The sequence below is a fragment of the Hypomesus nipponensis genome, chromosome 16 (assembly GCF_054491055.1).
Source record: "Hypomesus nipponensis isolate SF chromosome 16, ASM5449105v1, whole genome shotgun sequence".
NCBI lineage: Eukaryota > Metazoa > Chordata > Actinopteri > Osmeriformes > Osmeridae > Hypomesus > Hypomesus nipponensis.
In genome coordinates, this window is record NC_140376.1 from 1472501 (window position 1) to 1495699 (window position 23199).

Genomic DNA, 23199 nt, shown 5'->3' on the forward strand with positions numbered 1-23199 from the left:
AAACAGGCAGACAGACAGACAGACAGACAGACAGACAGACAGACAGGCAGGCAGGCAGGCAGGCAGGCAGGCAGGCAGGCAGGCAGACAGGCAGACAAACAGGCATACAGACAGACAGGCAGACAGGCAGACAGGCAGACAGGCAGACAGGCTGACAGACAGACAGACAGACAGACAGACAGACAGACAGACAGACAGACAGACAGACAGGCAGGCAGGCAGGCAGGCAGGCAGGCAGGCAGGCAGGCAGGCAGGCAGGCTGACAGACATAACAGGTACGGTGTGTGCGGAAGGTGTGTGTGTCCAGGACAGACACACCTGTCCACGACAGATGTGCCCCGCCGTCTATCATCTCTGATATCAACAGCTCGGCCGTTTGCACCGCTAACATTGCCAAGCGCTGTCTATTAGCGGCAGCTGATGACAGCCATTAAGGAGGGGTTGTGCTGTTCCGAAAACACAAACACAAACACTGCCACTTCCTGTTCCGACAACACAAACACTGCCACTTCCTGTTCCGAAAACACAAATACTGCTACTTCCTGTTCCCTCACAACACAAACAATGCCACTTCCTGTTCCTACACAAACACAAACACTGCCACTTCCTTTTCCGACAACACAAACACTGCTACTTCCTGTTCCCTCACAACACAAACAATGCCACTTCCTGTTCCTACACAACACAAACAATGCCCCTTCCTGTGGGTGTGTGTACCTCTATGTACTGCTGTAGTGTGTGTGTGTGTGTGTGTGTACCTGTATCAGTGGCGGCTGCTGGTCTTTTAAATGGGGGAAGCTCATTTTCGGACAACATCATATACATTTTCCATTTATTTTGCTAGTTCACTGGCTCGTTCACCCCTTCGACAATAGCCTAGCCTAGGCTACTGTATGAATGAATGAAACAATATTAACAATATTAAACTTTAAGGGAATGTGGGAATTAAGTTAAACTAAAACAAGTAATGTGGTGTATAACTGAATGAAATGTATGATAAAAATTGGCTAGCAATTTTGCCAAGCAAATACAAAGAAACAGGTGGTCGTTGTTTGTCTTTCAACAAGTTGCAAAATCCGTGATGGGACTGAGCCTGAATAGCTTCGGTGACTTTTTATAGTACAAAATTGCTGTCAATCAAAAGGAAATGCAGTCTTTCGACAGATCCTCCAATCATCACGCGGAAGCCCAGCGTCCAGGCCAGCCCACTCCTCCATTCACCCACAGAGACGCTGAGCGTCCAGGGCGGGACGTAATCGCAGCATTTATCCAATGACCGTATAGTTTTGAAGCAAAACTGTTCAAAGCAGCCCCATTGAAGTCCATGGAAGCTGAGCTTCAACAGGGAAATGCACTGTGGCGCTACGGGAATGTATGAGAAGGAAATCAGTCAGTCGACCTGCTAGTATATGTAGCTGCCCATGTGGACGACACAGGGGCAACTTCCACAGGGGAACCAGGTCTGTGGGCTAGGTTTTGGTATGCGCCAACTCCAGGAAGCAATCTGAGTGAAGGACAGAATATAGACTTTAGTAGAAAGTATTAAATGCTGCTCTCCTCTGCAGTTTCAGGCAGTCAGCCAATCAGAACTGAAGAGGTCTTCTCTTGCTGCTTTTTCCTTTCTCTCTTCAGCACCATGGATAGCTGCAGCGTCCATTAGGAACAAGTCCAAGCCGTCTCAAATCCCTCTCTTCAGTACCATGGACAGCAGCAGTCTGATCCAGTCAAAGCCACGCAAAAAGTAGCTCAGGTTTTTAGGGCCTTGAAGCACAGAGGTCAGGGCTTCGTATCTTGTGGGTATCTGAGAGAGATACCTTCACTGTGTTCATAAAGTATAAGATGTCAGTTATACAAGGATTGCTGACTTCGAAGAGCCTGTTTGTATGTGTGTGCATGTCTGAAAGAGTGTGTGTTTGCATGCATGTCCGTGTTGGCGCATGTGTGTGTGTCTCACCTCAGCAGCCATGCGCTGCTGGGTTATTGAGCCTGCAGCCTGAGGAGCTTCTGTGAAAGATGACTGTGCTCTCAGCCTCAGGGCCGCCATCTTGGCTCCAGCACCCCAGGCACACAGGCTATGACACACCATTGATCCCAGTTCTCATTTTATGGTGGCTAACTCCATATTCCAACGTGCTGGGAGTCAACCTTGGAGAAGAATCCCTTATCTTTCAGCGTTTAACTGATTTGGAGGGTGAAGTCATAGACCCTCTCTCGAACGCTGACAGCCTACAAACACCATCAGAGGAGAAATGTGTGTTTGGTCATCAGCACGCTGTGTGGATGACTTCAATACACCCAGTCATTACGCTGAGAATCCACCCCATGTGTGATAGACGCTAAACAAAACGTTTATATTTGCAGAGTTAGAGAGAGAGAGAGAGAGAGAGAGAGAGAGAGAGAGAGAGATACTGTAGAGAGGGTGAGAGAAAGAAAGGGGAGGGAGGGAGGGAGGGAGGGAGGGAGGGAGGGAGGGAGGGAGGGAGGGAGGGAGGGAGGGAGGGAGGGAGGGAGGGAGGGAGGGAGGGAGGGAGGGAGGGAGGGAGGGAGGGAGGGAGGGAGGGAGGGAGGGAGGGAGGGAGGGAGGGAGGGAGGGAGGGAGGGAGGGAGGGAGGGAGGGAGGGAGGGAGGGAGGGATCAGTTTTTTCTTTGAAAGCATCTGCATAATTCCTCTTGAGGCCTTCGTCTGCATATTCCTCCTCGGTGGGTTCTTACAGGTTATGTTGCATATCAATCTTCATCCACAGGGAGAAACTTATGCAGCACTTTAGGATTTAACAAATTGAGTTTCAGCAAACAGCCTACAGCCTGTTAGAACCACCCTGAGGGCTGGCTCTCTCTCTCTCTTTCCCTCTCCCTTGCACACTCTTCTTTCATCTCAACTTTTCCTCTTCTCTCCTTCTCTCCAACTGTCTCCCTCTCTGTGTATCTCTCTCTTGCTTTCACTCTCTCTCTCTTTTGCTTTCTTCTGTCACTGTCTCACTCCATGGCTGTATCTCTCATTCTCTTTCTCGCTCTCACTAGCTCGCCCTCCTTCTCCCTCTCTCTATCTCTCACTGTCTCTCTCTCACTCTTTCTCTTCTCGCCCTGTCAGTGTCTCTCTCACACACACTTTCTCTTCCTGCTAAAAATGTAGCGCATGATCTCAGTCACCGATTATCAAACACACATTCTTTAGATGAAAGAGAAACAGAGTCGACAGACGGCGTTACGCCACCAGGACAGGAACAGTTAGAGAGGTGAGAGGAGGGGACGATATGGCTGCAGTACTGCGGCAGGCAGCCAGGGGGTGAGCGCATGAGCATGTGGCCAACCGGTCATCTGTTTCCACGACGTCTGATGGAGGGGAACTTGGCTAATGTAATCCCATTACTGAGATAGAGCAGGGAACAGTCACACTGCTCAGCCCACACAAAGAGCCCATCTGCTGCCTGCAGCGCTACACCACCACCGCTGGAGGGAGGGAGGGAGGGAGGGAGGGAGGGAGGGAGGGAGGGAGGGAGGGAGGGAGGGAGGGAGGGAGGGAGGGAGGGAGGGAGGGAGGGAGGGAGGGAGGGAGGGAGGGAGGGAGGGAGTGAGGGAGGGAGGGAGGGAGGGAGGGAGGGAGGGAGGGAGGGAGGGAGGGAGGGAGGGAGGGAGGGAGGGAGGGACTGTGGACAGACTGGGGGGGTGGATGGATGATCAAATAGATGGACGGATAGAAGGACGTGGACAGATTTCTGCATTGCTACAAAGATGGATGGATGGATGGAAGAACAAGATGCACACAGGAGCTCCCTTGCCAGCCACAAACTTGCATAGAGTCTCAACATGCTGCTACCGTTTAGACTGATATGATAATACACAGCAGATAGGGAGCACTGTACATCATATCTATACACAGTATAATTAAAGCACTGGAGGATATACCTATAAATAGCATTATAGCGACAGAAAAGAACAACTGCCATTAAAGGAGGTTGCCTGTCTACAGTGCATGTGGTGAAGTGTAAAAAATCAATTATCAACTCAAGGCTTAATAGTGTCTTATAAAATGCAACACTCAAGGTGCAAATGATGTAAAAAAGTGTTCTGCTTCCTGTATCGAAACAAACACAGGAGCTACTGAAACAACGTTCGCCCACACCCGCCTCCAGCCCCAGCACAGAGAGGCTTAAACCTGTCACAAACTGGACTGGAAATTAAAAGCAACTCGGAAGAATTGGCACCTTTTAAACTTATTTTTGCTCCGTGCTGCTTTTCATTATTGAAAAAGGCTTCAGTGTCCCCCGCGGTGCAAGGCGGATGGTGGGGGGGAGAGGGGGGAGAGGAGGAGGGGAGGAGGGGGGACTGATAAAGAGAGAATTGATTCCTGCCAGAGGAGGAAGGTGTCTCAGTTTAGACCTGCAGCTAAATGTCTGGCCTTGCATTTTTCTTCTCCTCTCTCTCTCTCTCTCTCTCTCTCTCTCTCTCTCTCTCTCTCTCTCTCTCTCTCTCTCTCTCTCCCTCTCTCTCTCTCCCTCTCTATCTCTCCCTCTCTTTCTTTTCTCCGCTCTGCTCGGCTGAGTTGTCTAAAGGCAAGTTGTCAGAGAGAAAACATCAATCTCCTGCCTCATGACTTCTTAAAGCCTCCATCTCCCCTGCTGCCTTATCGTTTAATCTCCAGGCAAGATTAAGGAGGTCACCTCCAAGTTCCCACTAACTCTGCAACAAGCACAAACAGGCTCTTTAGCATGCGTAACACTACAGATAAAAAAGATTTATTCTATCGAGAGATGATCGCAATAACGCCAACCAGTATTAACGTAGTTTAAATACAAATGTTGTCATTCTACCTGCGTGGTAAGAAGAACATTCTGGAAATATTCAGTAACGCTTTGCATTAGATGTACACATTAACTTCCATGTAACTGCATAGCAACACCTACAGTAATAACATTGTAGGTACATAAGAATAATTATGTAATTCATTGTATTGAGAGTTAGCGACACAGGTTATTACAAACAGTTCCACGCGGCTGCGTTTCATTATTATTTTTTTTATAAAGAAAGCAATCCTGAATAGTAATGAACCTAGAAAACCCAAAGATAAACTGTTAGACTTACACTAAAGTTGCGATGGCCAGATTTTTGCTCCAACACCAGTTATAACCAGAAATAATGTAATTAATCAACCAAGTAATTATTCGTGGTGAATAATTGTTGAAGATGGTCGGATCAAAAAAAAAAATTGAATCAAAAACACAGGATGGTATCTCTCTCATGAACAGGGTGGGCCAGCTCTGTATCATAACCACACCGCGACACAACCACAGAGATAAAGGAAGACAAGGATGAAGGGTTAGGGAACAGAGACAGCTTCCCCCTTGTGCCTTCATGAAGTTTTGTCCTCCAACACGTCTAGTGTCGACCTAGATGAAGAGGGTGCTTGGCCTGGAGGACGATGACAGTAGCACACTGAGCGCCCGGCATCATCATTCTAGAGAGACTACCTCCTATGCTCTGCCCTTTCATAATCGTTTTTTCTTTCTCCCTGAGAGCCCGCAGCTAAAGAGTGCTGCATCCGTGCTGCTTCTGCAGCGAGGTAATGGCTTCTAGTGATGCATTCTTAGCCAGATGGGCTTAACTGTGTTATCAATCTGCCCGTGATGACGGTTCTGCCCCTGGCTCTGTCGCTGGACAAGTACAGCGGAGCGCCGACACACCACCCTGTCTGGCAGACCACTGGGAGAAAGATGGGTGTCTCGTCTATTTTCGCCATGTCTTGAAGTTGCCATGTTTTGTTAACTCCGCGAAGGTTCAAGTGACATTTCGAAACCATTTGGAAATCTTTTACATTAAGGTTTTATTACGTACCATGTAAATATACCGATATATCTTTTAAAGCTTGTCATGTTAACACATTAGAGGGCTAGCCTGTTACTTTACAGGTTGAACTAACAATTTAGCTTAAAGTAGCTTGTTGCGTCTACACAGAGCTAAGCTAACGCCTTCACTTAGTGGCTGTAGGCTAGCCTTACCTTGGAGCTAACCTAGCGCCTTAACTTAGTGGCTAGGCTAGCTAGCCTTACCTTAGAGCTAACATAACACCTTTCTCTAGCGGCTAGGCTAGCTAGCCTTACCTTAGAGCTAATGTAACACATTTTTCTAGCGGCTAGGCTAGCTAGCCTTACCTTAGAGCTAAACTAACACCTTTTCTAGCGGCTAGGCTAGCTGGCCTTACCTTAGAGCTAACCTAACACCTTTCTCTAGCGGCTAGGCTTTCTAAACGGCTTCCTAAGATCCCACATCCCCACACATGGTTGTTTTGCTACTTTTGCTATGTTTTCCCTCTCTGGCTCTCTTTACACCCGGAGTGCTGCTGTGCTATGGTGGTCTCTTACGCTAGCAAACACAAGTCTGTTCCAATTTGATGCTATCTTTCTACAAGTTAATTATGTGGAGGCTTACAAAGGACAGAGGCTCTGGCAGACGGACAACACAGGACTGCGCTTTGTTCTGTTTTGTTGTTTTAGTTCTTCCTCGCCCAGACTCTCTCTCTCTCTCTTTCTGTCACTCTCTCTGTCTCTCTATGTCTGTCTGTCTGTCTCTCTCTTACCCGTTCTCTTTCTCCCCCTCTCTCTCCCCGTCTCTCTTTCTCTCTCTCTCTCAGCATTCAGAAATAATCTATCCTGCGACCGGCAGCAGTGGAGAAGGAGAGTTTTGGAGATAAAGACAGAGGAAGCTGAAGGGTCCTTGGCGAGCTCGAGGCAGGGAGAAGGTCAACAGGCCTGCTAAGAAGGGCTGTTATCATCTTGGTAGCATGCTATCGGTGAGCCTGCAGTCCTGCTTATTTACAGTTATTGCTCCCTCCGGGTGCGCTCTCCTGCGCCCCGGAGCTGATTGGCCTATAATGAGTTCAGGAACACAGAGAGCCGGCTTGAGACTACAGAGAGGAACCAGGGAGGCCGGAAATCATCCAGGACAAACAGATGAGGTCAGCAGAAAGGAGGCTGCAGGAGGCTGGCCTGTAGACTCCTGGGAGGACATAAGAAGGATGGACTGAATGAGACTCTGACTCTTCTATGAGTTCTTTTTCTCTCAGTGTCTCTAACCCCCCCCCCCCCACACCCCCCCCTACCCCATAGCATACTGATAATGTATAGGTTGTCCTAAGGCATAGGGATCTGGAGAAGAGGTTGGCTGGAAAAGCACACAGTCTTCCGACCTTGGATTACATGGTTACTTTTCGGTTTCTTTTGCCCGTATCTTGCCTCTTGCCCGTCAACATTTGCTTTTCTGTCTTTAAAATTATTTGTTATTTTCCTCAAGTCTTACAACAAGCGTCTAATACACCCCCAGTCAGGCTGAGGGTGATTTACGCAAGGGAGAAAAAGCAGGATATTGTGTCGTCGCCATATGAGAGCGCAGCTCGTCGGCAGCAGCACCCATGGTGGTGTTTCACCCGCTAGGAGAGTGGGAGAGGAAATCTCTCATTGTCAAACAGCTTTTCAATCTGGGGAATTACACAAAGTACCGCTCCTGTCCAAGCTCCGGCAGTCTTCCAGGCAGGGGGGAATGAAAGAGCAGGAAAAGACCAGCGTGGAGAGCCACAGAGAAGCCTTGGCACGGGATCAGGGGGGTTTTGTGCAATCACTCTGGCATGGCCGGCTCGCTACCCAAGCATGGTGCCATTTACTTAAGAGACATTAGCATCCGAGCAATAAATATATATAATAAAGTCAAAATGTACAAAGACAAATGAGAGGAAGATCCAGCATTTCAGAAGGAGGACAGTTGTCCCAGTGACGTGGAAATCCCTGTAACACACATCCGACGTGAGAGACACTAACTGAGGCATCGATTTACAAACGTCTTTGTGACATGAGAAAAGGATGACTTCTGGGATGAGGAGAGGGTACTGCTCCTAAGTAAGTGCGAAATCGGGCGCGTGTGGCAGGCGCTGCCAAGTGCGTTTCTCAGAAAAGACAGATGCTTCGCTTTCTCCGATTTTGGGAGAAGAAAACGCAGGATGCCCCCACACCAGCGCATCGACATGTTCGTAAAAGGGCTCCTGACAAACAGGCTGTTGACTGTAATGCTGCAAGGCAGCTGTCTGGAAAACAAAAAAAACATATTCCTATTCCTATGTACGGCTACATATTGCCTATCACTTTGCAAAGATCCTCCGTGTGTGAGTCTGTGCGCTACCAAATAGAACGTGGCACATCAACGGTGCCCATCTCGGGGAAAGGCTCTACAAATAAATCACTCAAACAAACACAGACAGCTTAAAAAACATGAACTCGTACAGCGTTACAAACTGCACCCCCCCCCTCCCTCCCTCCCTCCATTCCTCCCTCCATTCCTCCCTCCCGCCAGCGGATGAAAAATGTCACGCCTCTTCCTGAGCCGGTGTGTTTACGACGCTTGGAAATGAATGACTTCATCAGAGTGTGCCAGCACCACCAGTGCAGTACAGGCTTGTTGCAGTCATTCTCACTTAAGACATATTGGTTCCCCCCTAATGGAGGTAGCGGTGGTTGCAATTCCAACCTCTCTACACACATACATGCGCGCGCACACACACACACACACACACACATCACTGTGATATTGAAGTCCTGAACCAACAATCTTTGGCTGATTATGACAGAGTGTGAAATATAAATTTTGACAAATAAAACTTGAGCTGGCAACAAAAAAATGCTTGTAGGAGTGACTGTCGGAAAAATAAAAAAGGTATAGCCAGTAGATTCAATGCCAAGGGTCAGAGAGATTGAGAGATTCGGGACTCACTTTTGGCCACACCCGCTTCGCATGGACACTTTGTGACATTTTCAGATCAGCCCAAACAAGGGTGAATATCCCTACATGCGTTCTTCAAATCTCAGCCATCACCAATTACCTTGAGGAACGTAGGCCACGTGTTTGTGCTGGTGTGTGTGAGGATGGCGGAGCTAACAGCTCCGTGTGTTCTCTGGCTGATTAGACGAGCCCAACCTCAGCAGCCTGGGAGAATGTCACACAGGATTATCTCCTGTTTCATTTACTCTGCGTTTTATACGAGCCTGATATCACCTCACACTGCCTGGCTTCACTAGCTCAGCACCACACACACGCACACACACACACACACACACACTTAGACTAACTGTTGTCTGCAAATATTATGACCGGGATGGATGGAAGGATTGCTCTGTTAGAACACGCAGAGAAGATCCACCCCTAGAGAATCCTGAATAGAACCTGTCTGTTGGGCTGGTGTGACCTTCGCAGAGGTCAGCGTCTTCTTCAGAAAGACAGGTTGTGGACCTCGTTGGTAACTAACAGCAACGTGATTCCGGGGGGAGTCAGATGGCTGAGCGGTGAGGGAGTCGGGCTAGTAATCAGAAGGTTGTTGGATCGATTCCCCGCCGTGCCATATGACGTTGTGTCCTTGGGCAAGGCACTTCACCCTACTTGCTTCGCGGGGAATGTCCCTGTACTTACTGTAAGTCGCTCTGGATAAGAGCGTCTGCTAAATGTAATGTAGTGAATCCAGGAGGACTGAAATGATGTGTACGTGTGGTCTTGACAGTATTCCCGCAAAAACTCAACTTCAGAAGATGTTGGTATAACGACATGGGAAAGAAAGGTGAACCTGGATTAATGACAAGTGTACACTAACGAGACACAAATGAACGGTCTTCATCAAGACTTGGTGTGTCGTTCTCTCCCCAGGAGAACCCATCCTTCCCTCCCATCTCTTCCCTTTCCTGCCTTCCCTCCTTTTATGTTTTAATCACCATTCTGTCTTTCCATCTTAGAGAGCCCACCAGGACTTCAGAGGGGAGGGTAAGGGAGAGGACAGGAGGGTAAGGGAGAGGAGAGGAGAGGAGAGGAGAGGAGAGGAGAGGAGAGGAGAGGAGAGGAGAGGAGAGGAGAGGAGAGGAGAGGAGAGGAGAGGAGAGGAGAGGAGAGGAGAGGAGAGGAGAGGAGGGAGGGAGAGCTCAGCCCTCTCTAAGCCACTCCTGCTAAGCATCTGGCTTGATTGTAAAAACGTTTCCCCCTTCTCTAATCAATGGAGTCTCCTCTGTCCTGATTCATGGGCACTCTGGAGTATATAAATATCTTCTGACAAGCCTGACTGTGTATAGCCCCCCACCCTCTCTCTCTTTCTTTCTCTCTCTCTCTTTCTCTATCTCTCTCTCTCTGACTGTAATCACAAATCATGTAGAAGGGGCCCACAATTGCAACACGAAACACTTCTGACTAAAGATAAGGCGAGATGGATTCAGTAAACTGCCTGGCAGGGGTGGGCAAAAAAGAGAAAAGAGAAAAAAATTGAAAAACAATTAGAGCACCATCAGCAGCCAACAGTGGAGATATTTTCCATAACGTTTATCCTCATTAGTAATCTCTGGCAGAATCCTTTTTAGTCCATTTTTTCCCCGTTTTCTTTGTTTCCCTGATTGAGGAAAGATTTGTTCATCTATTATCATTACTGCGGGTGATTTAAAACCCTTGGAGCAGATCCGTGATATGCTTCAGAGAGTCCACACTTTCTATAATGTCACTGGCGGATACGTTCATTTCGTCCTTGGAAAGAATGTTATTATCAAGCGTCAACACCACTGCCCTACTTTATTTAGCCTTCATCACATGGTGCCAGTGTCACCACAGGGCTGGAGGAAGGTATTTACTTCTTGAACACACATTCTCAGGTCTTCCAGGGCTACGGAGAGGTATTGCAAATAGCATACAGTAGATTCAGCGAACATGGTGTTAAAACGGCTGTTAACCAGATCTGTACTGCTCTGTCCTCGTCTGCAGAGGCTCCCTAATTGCCAATTAATGGTCCTAAACCTCCCCTGCAGTTCTGAGCCTTTTCCAACCAGACAGACATACATCCAGGCAGATAGACAGACAGGCAGACAGACAGGCCGACAGATATCCAGGCAGACAGACAGATATCCACACAGACAGGCAGACATCCAGGCAGAAGCCCTGGGGTCAGAGCAGACAGGAAGTGAGGAGGAGGATCAACTTGTTCGTCCATGCTGAGGAGAACAAGCTATCTGGTTGGACCTGACACCAACCCATCCACCGCCACGCCGAGGTTCACCAATCAGAACGACTGTGGCGGCCAGATAAACCGCTTTTCATCGCCTGTGTCCATCAGACTGTCTCTCCCCTGCTTGGCCAAGCTGTGATTCCCTCCTCCCTCCCTCCAACCTCCCACCCTCCCTCCACCCTCCCTTCACTCTCCCTCCACCACCCGACTCAACCTGCTTCTTCGCCCCTTCCATCAGGTCACAAAGGAAAGAAATCTTCTCAAACGTGGGTAAAGATAATGGCCTATTTACGTCCGTGAGACAGTGTATGAACCTGGTTGACTGAGCATGCTCGGAGGCAAGGGGTGATGTCCTGTATATTTGTCCTGTATATTTGGCTAAGCGCTTCATTTGTGTGACTCGCGGGCTGGATCTGATTGACTTGGCCGGTGAACATCTGAAGCCTGTGGATCTATGGGCTGTGCTGTGACCCTGCTAGGCTTATCAATGAAGCCTATTAAGCCCCTTTGGCCCCAGGGGGCCATGTTCCGCTCTGACGCTGTCTGCAGACAGAGCTCAGGCCATAATCAATGACACTTTAATTACCTCTGTGTGCACAGTCCCAAAGTACAGTCCGCCTTTGGCCACACGGCCTCTAGCTGATGAGAAAGACAATGCCAAGACAGTTACGTGAGAGAAGACATATCATGCGGTTCAGATAATCGTCGAGGACTTAGAAACACCTATTCGGCATTGTTCATTGGTCAAAGTTCGCTAGGGTTCGAGGTAAATGATGCTGCTCTTGGAGGGACTGGATGTTGGACAGAACATGGAAGACATTGATACTGGACCCTTGATGACCGATCACAGATGACTATCCAAATGTAATTGAGACATTTTGCATGTCCATATTTCTAAACTCACTGACAACAAAGATTAATCTTTTAATTCTCTGCAACCACAAACAAGTCAATAACACACCATTTACTTGTGAAGCTTTCGAGATAAAGTAAGTAGTTAAAAAAAATATGCATATTTGCATATTCCGGACTACGAACCATTTACATATTGCTTCTGAAACCACACAGTCTATAGGGCCATCGATGGGATTTTTAATGACGCCTTGAGGAAATACAGTCATTATGCTGCTCGGTTATCAGCCTGCATAATATAACGGCCAGTCATTTTCTTCAGTTATCTTCAGCGAGGAGGGAGGCATGTGTGTGTGGGGGGGGGGTGTGTGTGTGTGTGTGTGTGTGTGTGTGGGGGGGGCATAGGCTGGTTACAAAGCATGCAGAACCAGTGGGCTGGAATGCCTATGTAAAGATATAGGGTAGAACTAGCTTAATCACTTATATAGGGAGACAAGAAAGTGAATTACTTCTCATCTAAATGCTAATGAGGTGTTTTATACCTCTGGTAAACAGTTTATATAACCACAGTCTGTTTTAATAAACCAATTAGGTTTTATTACCAGGCATGCTGAAGAAACAAAAGCAAAAAATATATAAAAAATAATACATCTCAAGTTTCTAAGAAATGTATGCAAAATGTTGACATGCTGCTGCAAGACAAGAAAGACACAGGCAGAGGGAAGCTCATTGGATGACATCTTTGCATAAAATTCTAATAAACATGTCTATTTGAAATTCCTATGTTCCCGGTGGTAAATTAGGTTTGAGGAGAGGGGAAATGGAGTTTTACCGTCATGAAAGACTGTTCTCATCTCATTCTGGAGGAGGATAGAAAACATCCCCTCAAGGCTCTAACGTACATGCAGATCCATCAGGGGCTGGAGTGAGAGGCTCCTCCAATTCCTTTTCTGTCATTTTGACATAACAGAGAAGCTGTCCAGCCCCACTCTGTGAGACTGTGTGGAATACGCTATCTGGTTTCACATCACTGCAGTGGTACTTTGTGTAGATTGAAATGTCCTCTAAAGGTTAACCCTGCACAACAACAGTGGATTCTTATCTTGAATGATTTTCCTTGTGCAGTGTGAAAGGGCCACCTCGTTTTAACCCTTTCCCTCCTGCACCCCACGCTGCTCTCGGTTCCTGCTATTTGAGATGCAAACTGCCTGTTATCTTGTGACCAGTACCCATCCTTTGTGTGATCTAACACAGAGCTACGTCACTGTGCACGCAGGGCTACGCCTCTCTTCGGTACAACTGACATCAAAGAATTAATGGGATTCTAAGTGGTTAAAAACATCAGCTGCCATAGTTCTCCGTTGCAACGGCAACAGGACATTAATTTGGCATTAGCGCACACTAACATCAATTCCTCTCGGCTTCCAACTTTCGTAATGCGTTTACTGGAAAGAGATTAATATCAATTCCATAAATCATTCAGTGGACTTTCCGGAGTCCAAGCCATGGGGGCTGATGTCATACGTGTCAGCTGATCTCAGCGTGGGAGTCCAGGAGACATTCATCAATGTCCCTCGGCGGCGGTCGGAGAACGTCAACGAGTGGAAACGAGACCACGCGCGGAGACAAGCGGCCGCATTATTCAATGTGAGCCACCTGAAACACAGGCGTTCTGCTTATCGAAAGCTTATACTGGCTTACCAAATTGTCTTGCACTGAACAATGCCAAAGTTTCTCTACAATGACCTTTAGTATTTCATCAAACTTTTATAGTTTGTTGAAACTAAACTACATTTCATTTTTCTAAAGAACATACTCAAAGAGTTGCTGTGGACATCTATCCTACCAATAAAATATCAATAACAACTTTTAAATTCTGTTCTCCAGTATATAGATTTTTCGGTCTGACAGCTGTGCAAAAACATTGAAGAAAAAAAACTTTGTAAAGTTCAACTTCATATCAGTTGGAAGCTAAAATGGGTCTGTCAGGAATCCCAGTCTCATCGGCTTGAGACTCTGAACCTAATCTTCTGTCAGGGAGACACATACAATGTTCCAGAGAGGTTCTGTCACTCAACAAACTAGAGCCTCTCTCCCTCTCTCTTTTTGTCTCTCCCTCTCTCTGTCTCTCCCTCTCTCTGTCTTTCCCTCTCTCTCCTTCCCTCTGTGTCTCCTTCTCTCTCCCTCTCTGTCTCTTTTTCTCCCTCTTTCTCCCTCTGTCTCTCTGTTTCTCCCTCTTCCTCTTTGTCTCTGTCTCTCTCTGTCTCTGTCTCTCTCTGTCTCTCCCTCTCTCTGTCTCTCCCTCTCTCTGTCTTTCCCTCTCTCTCCTTCCCTCTGTCTCTCCTTCTCTCTCCCTCTCTGTCTCTTTTTATCCCTCTGTCTCTCTCTGTCTCTCTGTTTCTCCCTCTCCCTCTCTGTCTCTGTCTCTGTTTCTCCCTCTTCCTCTCTGTCTCTCTCTCTCAGATTCTCCTTTAACTCTTAACGTATCTCTCTTTCTCCCTTTTCTCTCTCTGCCTCCCCTGCACAATTAGCTTTGTCACAGTAGGGGAAGCACTTTATTTTCATTGCGGTATCTTTCATCTGCCTAAAAAGTGATCAATTAAGGACATTAACAGAGCCCTCTACAACATATTAACCATTGTTTAATTGCACTCGCCAAAGAGGTTGGACGTGGTAAAAGGACAGTCACTCACACTCTCCCCATCCATTCCAGCCGTCTTGGTCTAAAGTGGATAATTTGCCATTCACGCAGCATGTTCAAAGAGATGACAGTCTATTTCACGGCTTGTTGTAGGGTAGAAAACCCAGCCTTATTCCAATCATCAAGCAGATACATCAAGGCTATATTTTACATATCGTACACCGCTCTGAAGTGACCGCAATCTCAGTGATGACGACTTATCTAAGGAGAGAATAGTTTTGATGTGCAGCAGAGCGGCGAAGCCCACAGACTAGCAGTCGGAACATCAAAGCCACATGGCTCAACATCTGACTAATTTGTTAACGTGTTCATGAATGTAAGTCTAACTCCTAAAGTGCATCAGCGTTCCACAGATACCCTACGCAGACTCCCCCAAACCCTGCACCCCCCCCTCCACTACAGACCACCTATCCCCCCCCCCTCCACTACAGACCACCTATCCCCCCCCCTTCACTACAGACCACCTATCCCCCCCCCTCCACTACAGACCACCTATCCCCCCCCCCCCGCCGCTCTATCTTAGTTACTCTGTTTTTTCATTCAACAAATGTTCATTCCAAACTTTTCGAGTGCAGCATTCCCTGGGTTCCCCACCTGCCCCCCCACCTCCACACTACCCCCTCCAACCACAGACCTACCGCTCTCAAAGCAGGCATCGAAAACCAGGTGTCCCTTCCTCTGTGCTCCGGTGTAGCTGGGTGGAGTCACCAACAGCTTGTTGACGTTGCCCACCAAGGCATCTTCTCCACCAGCATCGCTGCCTAAAGCACAACCAGAGAGCACCATCGATCAATCACACCGACCAGTACACCAGTCAGCAACACAGAACAAAACAATGATGAATAATAATCATGAAGAGTTGCATGGTCATTAATTGTTAATCAAGTTTGGCCAAACGTTGTTGTAACGTGACCTGCAGATGACAGACTAAGATACTGTGTTAACTGTGCTAAATATCTGACTAGTTAAAGACCGGTGGAAATAATTAAAGGTTTGCTACTACTGAATGGGTTTTAGCTTCCATGGTGTCTTATACAGTATAACATCTCAATTGTTTTCAAGCAATTCGAGGTTTAGTTAGGTCTAGTTACACTGTACAACAGAAGCCTACTAACGCTACATGCAGTACGTAACGGAAAGAATGATCAAGCAAAATATGATTAACATATTTTATTATGATTCGATTACACGGAGCACAGAGATCATTCTGAAAGGATGAAAATGGTTGATTGGATGTATGGTGAAAAACAACTTGCAGTGTAGGCTAACACTAATCAAGTTGTCTTCCCAGAGTTTGAACGACACCTATACAGTACTAGTGTGAACCACATAAAATAAGCAGAACGCCCCATACGGACACGTGGTGTTCACAAGGCATTTTGTTAAAGCTAAATATTTGATTTTTCAGTGAGTTAGCTTCACAGATGCTAACGCAACACTACATCAATAACAGTACACAGGTGTACAGTGCTGTACAGTAGCATCGTCAACCAACGAGTATGCATACATGCAAGAAACTGCAACAGCAAGATGATGATGGGAAAGAACATCGACCCAGGCGATGAATAACAGTTATTGCGTCGTTCCTACTTCTGCTTTCCATTACAATCAATGGCTAGAAACAACAGCCTAGCAGACTAGGCTCTTTCATGCAATTGACTTGTTATGATGAACGACATAACAGGGCAGCGTCGCTACAGCATAACTAGCCGCGTTAGCTTGTCTCTTTGTCGTGGTGCGTGAATGAGACCGCATTTCTGCCTGAACATGCTGTTTTGAGAAACAATAAGACACCATGCAGTTTTGTATGCTTGACCACGGCCACAAGCGGAGATATCTAGCACTAATATTTTACACACCAGTGTCGACGTCTCTCACACTATCCTCCATCTTCCTCTCCGTTTCTTTCACAGAGATCAGGACGCTGGCTGGCTGTTGCTACGGCAACACGACGTCAGGAGCGGAAGGAGGAGGACGTTCGCTCGTGACGTGGCAGGAGCAGGTGCATCTGTGCGTGAGGCGCTCTCGCGGTCCAACCGAGCTGGGTATAATCTTAGCCATAAGATCTTATGATCAAAACACATCATGTTTGAACATAAACACAATATGAAGTACAGTACAACATATTTAGATAAAGTTGAAGCACATAATTGTACAGGTATAGGCCTAGCTCAAGAGAAAATGTTTTGTAAACGTTTTGTAAGATAGTCTACGAAGCTACCATGGAGCAAAGCAGAAGCCACAAGAATAGCCTATTTTCTAAAATACGTTTCATCAAAAAGTTTGTATCTTTGATGAGTACTTGATAGTACTCTCGGCTTAGTAGGCTACTATACTATACTCTACTGTAATATTCTCTGCTTTAAACTACTATATTCTCGTCTCCCTTCTTTAACTATTTGGAAAAATATATATTTTTAAACAATTCTAAAAAAAAATATATACTTTCTGGTGTCGTGTTGTGTGTGGAAAAAAAGTTTTGAAAAGAAAGTTTTGAAAGGTTGAAAAAATATTTTCGAGAAAAGTTAGTTTTTACTTATTGTTTGACAGAGCCCACACTTCTTTACTTTAAGTGTTGTCAGCACTTAAACTTTTACCAGTCTTTTCAAAAACGAGTATCTGTACTACTTGAATGAAGGAGTGTGCACGTTTGCCATCTCTGATTAATATAGTAATTAGACAAAACAATGAAATTAAATCACACGAGCTACACCTTGATCAGTGGCACAGCTCCTGTTCTTGCCCCACCCCACCCACTCCACCCCCATGTCAGAGGAACACCACCTTCATAGGCCACTGCTGAAGCTGTGACTCATCCCCCAGATGGATTAAAGCTGGATAGTCTCGCCAGACAATTGGAGCGCAGATGTCATCAAGCCCAATCAGGCCTGACCCCTTTTCCTCTCCATTATTGTCACTGCACCTGATTAACTGGCTGTAATGGATGACCACGCAGAGCGGGAGCAATAGGCGTATAGCGATCCGCCACTGCTGCTAATTTCCCGGCTGTAAGCTGTGTGTAACAGCGGCAAATGAATAAGGCCGGGGGGGAGGCCGATGATATTTTTGTCAGCGTGATCATGTTTGATAGCAAGCAACAGACCGCTGAGCAGATAGGGCACCCTGATTATTTTTCAGATGATAGAGAAGGAATTTCACTGTGCAATATTTCCTTAAAATTGAAAATTGAATAGTTGTCCTTCATGGTATGTCAAATCCCGACTGCAGCCAATTAAAAGAGCTCCATGGTGTCACCGAATCTATTTCTCGAGCCACGTGTCCAATTCAATTAGGAGGCATGAGTAGAATGAATAACCAATCATAGAGGACATGGGGAGAATGAATAACCAATCGTAGAGGACATGGGGGAGAATGAATAACCAATCAGGGGCATGATCAGAATGAATAACCAATCATATTTCTGTGTCTGGTTGATATGTTACATCCAGAAAATACGGTTCTTTTATGTTTTATTTGATTAAATTAAATTTGATTATGTATTTTCTATTCTGTTTTATTCTATTCGAAGTGAAGTCCGATTTAATATTTTATATCCGGAAAATACGGTTCTGTTATGTTCTTTTAGAATAAATGAACGTATTTACTATAATATTCTAGTCGAAGTGAAGTACTATTTTACTCTATTCTACTTGACTGAAGTTCAGTTGTAGTTTGTGCTCTTGCTTGTGTGTCAGGGTCTCTAACAACAGGGATTAATAAAACACAGAACTCAGACATCATACCCACACCTCCATCCACACCTCCACCCACACCTCCATCCACACCTCCACCCACACCTCCACCCACACCTCCACCCACACCTCCATCCACACCTCCACCCACACCTCCATCCACACCTCCACCCACACCTCCACCCACACCTCCATCCACACCTCCATCCACACCTCCACCCACACCTCCATCCACACCTCCACCCACACCTCCACACACACCTCCATCCACACCTCCATCCACACCTCCACCCACACCTCCATCCACACCTCCATCCACACCTCCACCCACACCTCCATCCACACCTCCATCCACACCTCCACCCACAACCCCACCCACACCTCCATCCACACCCCCATCCACACCTCCATCCACAACCCCACCCACAACCCCACCCACAACCCCATCCACAACCCCATCCACACCTCCACCCACACCTCCACCCTAACCCCACCCACAACCCCACCCACAACCCCATCCACACCTCCACCCACACCTCCACCCACACCTCCACCCACACCTCCATCCACACCTCCATCCACACCTCCACCCACAACCCCACCCACAACCCCATCCACAACCCCACCCACAACCCCACCCACAACCCCATCCACAACCCCATCCACAACCCCACCCACAACCCCATCCACAACCCCATCCACACCTCCACCCACACCTCCACCCTAACCCCACCCACAACCCCACCCACAACCCCATCCACACCTCCACCCACACCTCCACCCACACCTCCACCCACACCTCCATCCACACCTCCATCCACACCTCCACCCACAACCCCACCCACAACCCCATCCACACCCCCACCCACACCTCCATCCACACCCCCACCCACACCCCCATCCACACCTCCATCCACAACCCCATCCACACCTCCACCCACACCTCCATCCACACCTCCATCCACACCTCCACCCACAACCCCACCCACAACCCCATCCACAACCCCATCCACACCTCCGTCCACACCCCCATCAACAACCCCACCCACACCCCCATCAACAACCCCATCCACACCCCCATCCACAACCCCACCCACACCTCCATCCACACCTCCGTCCACACCTCCATCCACACCCCCATCCACACCCCCATCCACACCCCCATCCACACCTCCGTCCACACCTCCGTCCACACCTCCGTCCACACTCCCATCCACAACCCCATCCACACCTCCGTCCACACCCCCATCCACACCTCCGTCCACACTCCCATCCACACCCCCATCCACACCCCCATCCACACCCCCATCCACACCTCCGTCCACACCTCCGTCCACACCTCCGTCCACACTCCCATCCACAACCCCATCCACACCTCCGTCCACACCCCCATCCACACCTCCGTCCACACTCCCATCCACACTCCCATCCACAACCCCATCCACACCTCCGTCTACACTCCCATCCACAACCCCATCCACACCTCCGTCCACACCCCCATCCACACCCCCATCCACACCCCCATCCACACCCCCATCCACACCTCCATCCACACCCCCATCCACAACCCCATCCACACCTCCGTCCACACCTCCATCCACACCCCCATCCACACCTCCGTCCACAACCCCATCCACACCTCCATCCACACCTCCATCCACACCCCCATCCACACCCCCATCCACAACCCCATCCACACCTCCGTCCACACCTCCATCAACACCCCCATCCACACCTCCATCTACCCCTCCATCCACACCCCCATCCACACATCCATCCACACCTCCATCCACACCTTCATCAACACCCCCATCCACACCTCCATCCACACATCCATCCACACCTCCATCCACACCTTCATCAACACCCCCATCCACACCTCCATCCACACATCCATCCACACCTCCATCCATCACCATCCATTCTGTTTCTCTCGACTAGGAAACATCCTGTTCTCCAGGTCTGAACGCCGTACACATGACTTAATGAACACATCAATCAAAGGCAAACAAAGAAAAAGCGCAGTCCATTCCATGATCCTCACATTTTAATTGCCTCTCCAGAGATTCAATATTTATTTTCCGTATCAAAACAATCCTGACCTCTGTTTAATTCTGCACATACGACTTCCTCACTAGCACATGTCACTGTCATGGTTAAACACAGACCTTGTACTCAGCTTCATAATCTAGGCCTATTTTTAGTGTACATTGTTAGCGGTGATGATTTGAGGACATACCTCTTAGCTGTGAGCAGATCTGAGCAGAGACCCCAGGGAGGAGCGAGCGTCTAAATGGCAGATACGTGTTCAAATTCTCCTTTTAGCTGCTCTTGAAAAGATGTTGAAGACGTTGTTTTTTTTTTGTTCTTTCTTTTCATTTTTTTAATCCTGTGCAAAGATTATGAGTTGATCCAAACAACTGAAGCACACGTGATTTCAGAAAACATTTATTGTGTTCTGGCATGTGGAGACTCAAAATGGTCTTTGTGTGTTTTGTGTGTATGTTTGTGTGTGTGTGGACAACCTGTACTTTGACGGTGTAAACACCCCCATTGATGGCCGACGGGAAGTCATGCAGAATCAGAATGATGGAGGTAAGAGGCGTCCTTCAGTATGACACAGAGAATCACTATGGCGACAGCAACCAGGAGCGAGCGGGTCAGAGAGACTGAGAGGCAGCCCCCAGGAGAGATACTGGACTTGGAACTGAGGACGGGGCTCCCATAATCTCCCTCTCCTCCCATCTCCCCTTCTCCCTCTCCTCCCATATCCTCCTCCCATCTCCCTCTCCTCCTCCCATCTCCCTCTCCTCCTCCTCCCATCTCCCTCTCCTCCTCCTCCCTTCTCTACACTTTACCCCCGGTCCACTTCCTCCTCCTTCCCCCATTTCTCCACCCCCCACCCCACCCACTCTGAACCCCTTCACCCACTATCACCCTCACACTCCCCCCCCCCTCTGACATTTCTCACCCCCCCCTCACCCCTCTCTCACCCTCTCACCTCCCCCCCTCTCTCACCCCCCCTCCCCTCTCTCTCAGCCTCTCACCCCCCCTCTCTCACCCTCTCACCCCTTCCCCCTTCCCTCACCTCTCTCTCACCCTCTCACTCACCCCCTCACCTCTCTCTCACCCTCTCACTCACCCCTCACCCCTCTCTCACCCTCTCACCCCCCCTTCCCCCTCTCTCCCCCCCCCCCTCCCCCCTCCCCCTCTCTCAGCCTCTCACCCCTTCCCTCCTCTCTCACTCACGCCCTCACCCCTCTCTCACCCTCTCACCCCCCCTCTCTCACCCCCCCTCCCCCCTCTCTCACCCCCCCTCCCCCCTCTCTCACTCACCCCCTCACCCCTCTCTCACCCTCTCCCTTCCTCCTCGCCTCTGGCTCTCGTCCACCCAGACAGATGGTCGAGTGTCAATAGACTGCTATTAGCGGGCCGGCCTCTCCTGCTGGAACCAGGGTGGGGGAAAAGCACAGTCAGGCCACAGGGGACAGGGACCAGCTACCCAGCATATGCAGAGCCAGCAACACACTGGGTGAATCACTTCTGTTTGCTGAAGATGATTCAAACACACTCTAGGCTGGAATAAGAGCCTGTCGACTGCGGTATCATGTGCTGAGCAGTGAGGAGTGGCACAGGACAGGAAAGTTCTGGCACTAATTGACCATTAGTCATTTCAGATCATGCTTCTGATAGGGTGCATCATCCTACTCAGCTCTGCCAGCGCTGCAATCCTCGGCTGCTTTCGAGAAACACAAACCTATTTCAGAGTGAAACCTCTGTGGGAATTGAACCCGTGACCTCTGAGGATCCTGCTTCCACCCTGCTCTGTACCTATACAGCGAAAGGGTTGTTTTTTTCTTTCATGGAAGGGTGGGTGGATAGATGTCACTGCAACAGAGGAGGGGAACAGGAGCCTTGACCTTGTTTTCTTTCCTGACAGAGGAAAAGGAGGAGAGACAGGGAGGAAGATGGGAGGAGGGGAGGGGGGAGGAAGATGGGAGGAAGATGGGAGGAGGGGAGGGGGGAGGAAGATGGGAGGAAGATGGGAGGGGGAGGAAGATGGGAGGAAGATGGGAGGAGGGGAGGGGGGAGGAAGATGGGAGAAAGATGGGAGGAGGGGAGGAAAGAGAGAGGAGGGGACGGGGAGGAAGATGGAAGGAGGGGAGGGAGGAGGAAAGAGAGAGCAGGGGGAAGAAGGTGGAAGGAGGGGGGAGGAAAGAGAGAGGAGGGGGAGGAAGTTGGAAGGAGGAGAAGGGGGAGGAAAGAGGGAGGAGGAGGAGAAGAGGCCAGCGCTAGAGTTGTCTTCCCACCTTGTGGCTGCACGGCGAATTGTAACTGCCTGCATCAGCGCGTGAGCAGGAGAGAGCAGGGAGAGAGAGAGAGAGCGTCACAGGAGGGGAAGGAATGAAGGAGAGAGAGAGAGCGAAGGAGAAGGGGTAAAGCGAGAGAGGGAGGGAGTTTAAACTAAGAGCTATGTTTTGGGGCAGGCTAATCAGTGGACGAGCAGGGTGAGGATCGGAGCGTTTTGTGTGAGCCAGTGTGCGGGTGACCGATAAGGAGACCAGCTCTCTCTGCACGCCTGTTTTAATGTGCTGACTCCGGGGAGGTAAAAAAAGGAAAAAAAAAAAAACAGCAACATATTGACTCTTCCTGTGTGTGCTGAGAACCAGGGTACAGCCGCAGCAGCAGTGGGTTCACGCACCAGCCTTGGGGAAGGAACACGCACAGCTGACACCAGAACCAAACCCAATTAATAGAGGATTTCTCCCCCTTGTACAATTTTCCCTTTTTTTTTTTTTTTTTTTTTAATACATTTTTTCTTTTCTTTTCCGCTCCTTCCTGGGACTGACTCCCGCTTGCGGTAGAGAGCCAGAGAAAAGCGCTGAAGGGCAAACGACAGAAGACCAGCAAGAGGACGACAGAACAACCCCCCGACTCCCAAG

At 48.6% G+C, this 23199-nt stretch overlaps 1 protein-coding gene across 2 annotated transcripts in view; it reads right to left on the reverse strand.

The window, feature by feature from the left end:
• Positions 1-16540, reverse strand: part of agbl4 (AGBL carboxypeptidase 4) — a 160615-nt gene extending 144075 nt beyond the window's left edge. The window contains exons 1-2 of one of the 2 annotated variants that reach the window (XM_084675614.1): positions 16424-16457; positions 15203-15325 (exon numbers count right to left, since the gene is read on the reverse strand). In XM_084675614.1, the coding sequence (XP_084531740.1) occupies positions 15203-15325; positions 16424-16454 (154 nt within the window). In that variant the 5' untranslated portion in view covers positions 16455-16457. Of the gene's footprint in view, positions 1-15202; positions 15326-16423 lie in introns of both variants that reach the window. The other variant, XM_084675613.1, reaches the window with a different exon arrangement.
• Positions 16541-23199: the final 6659 nt, after the last annotated feature.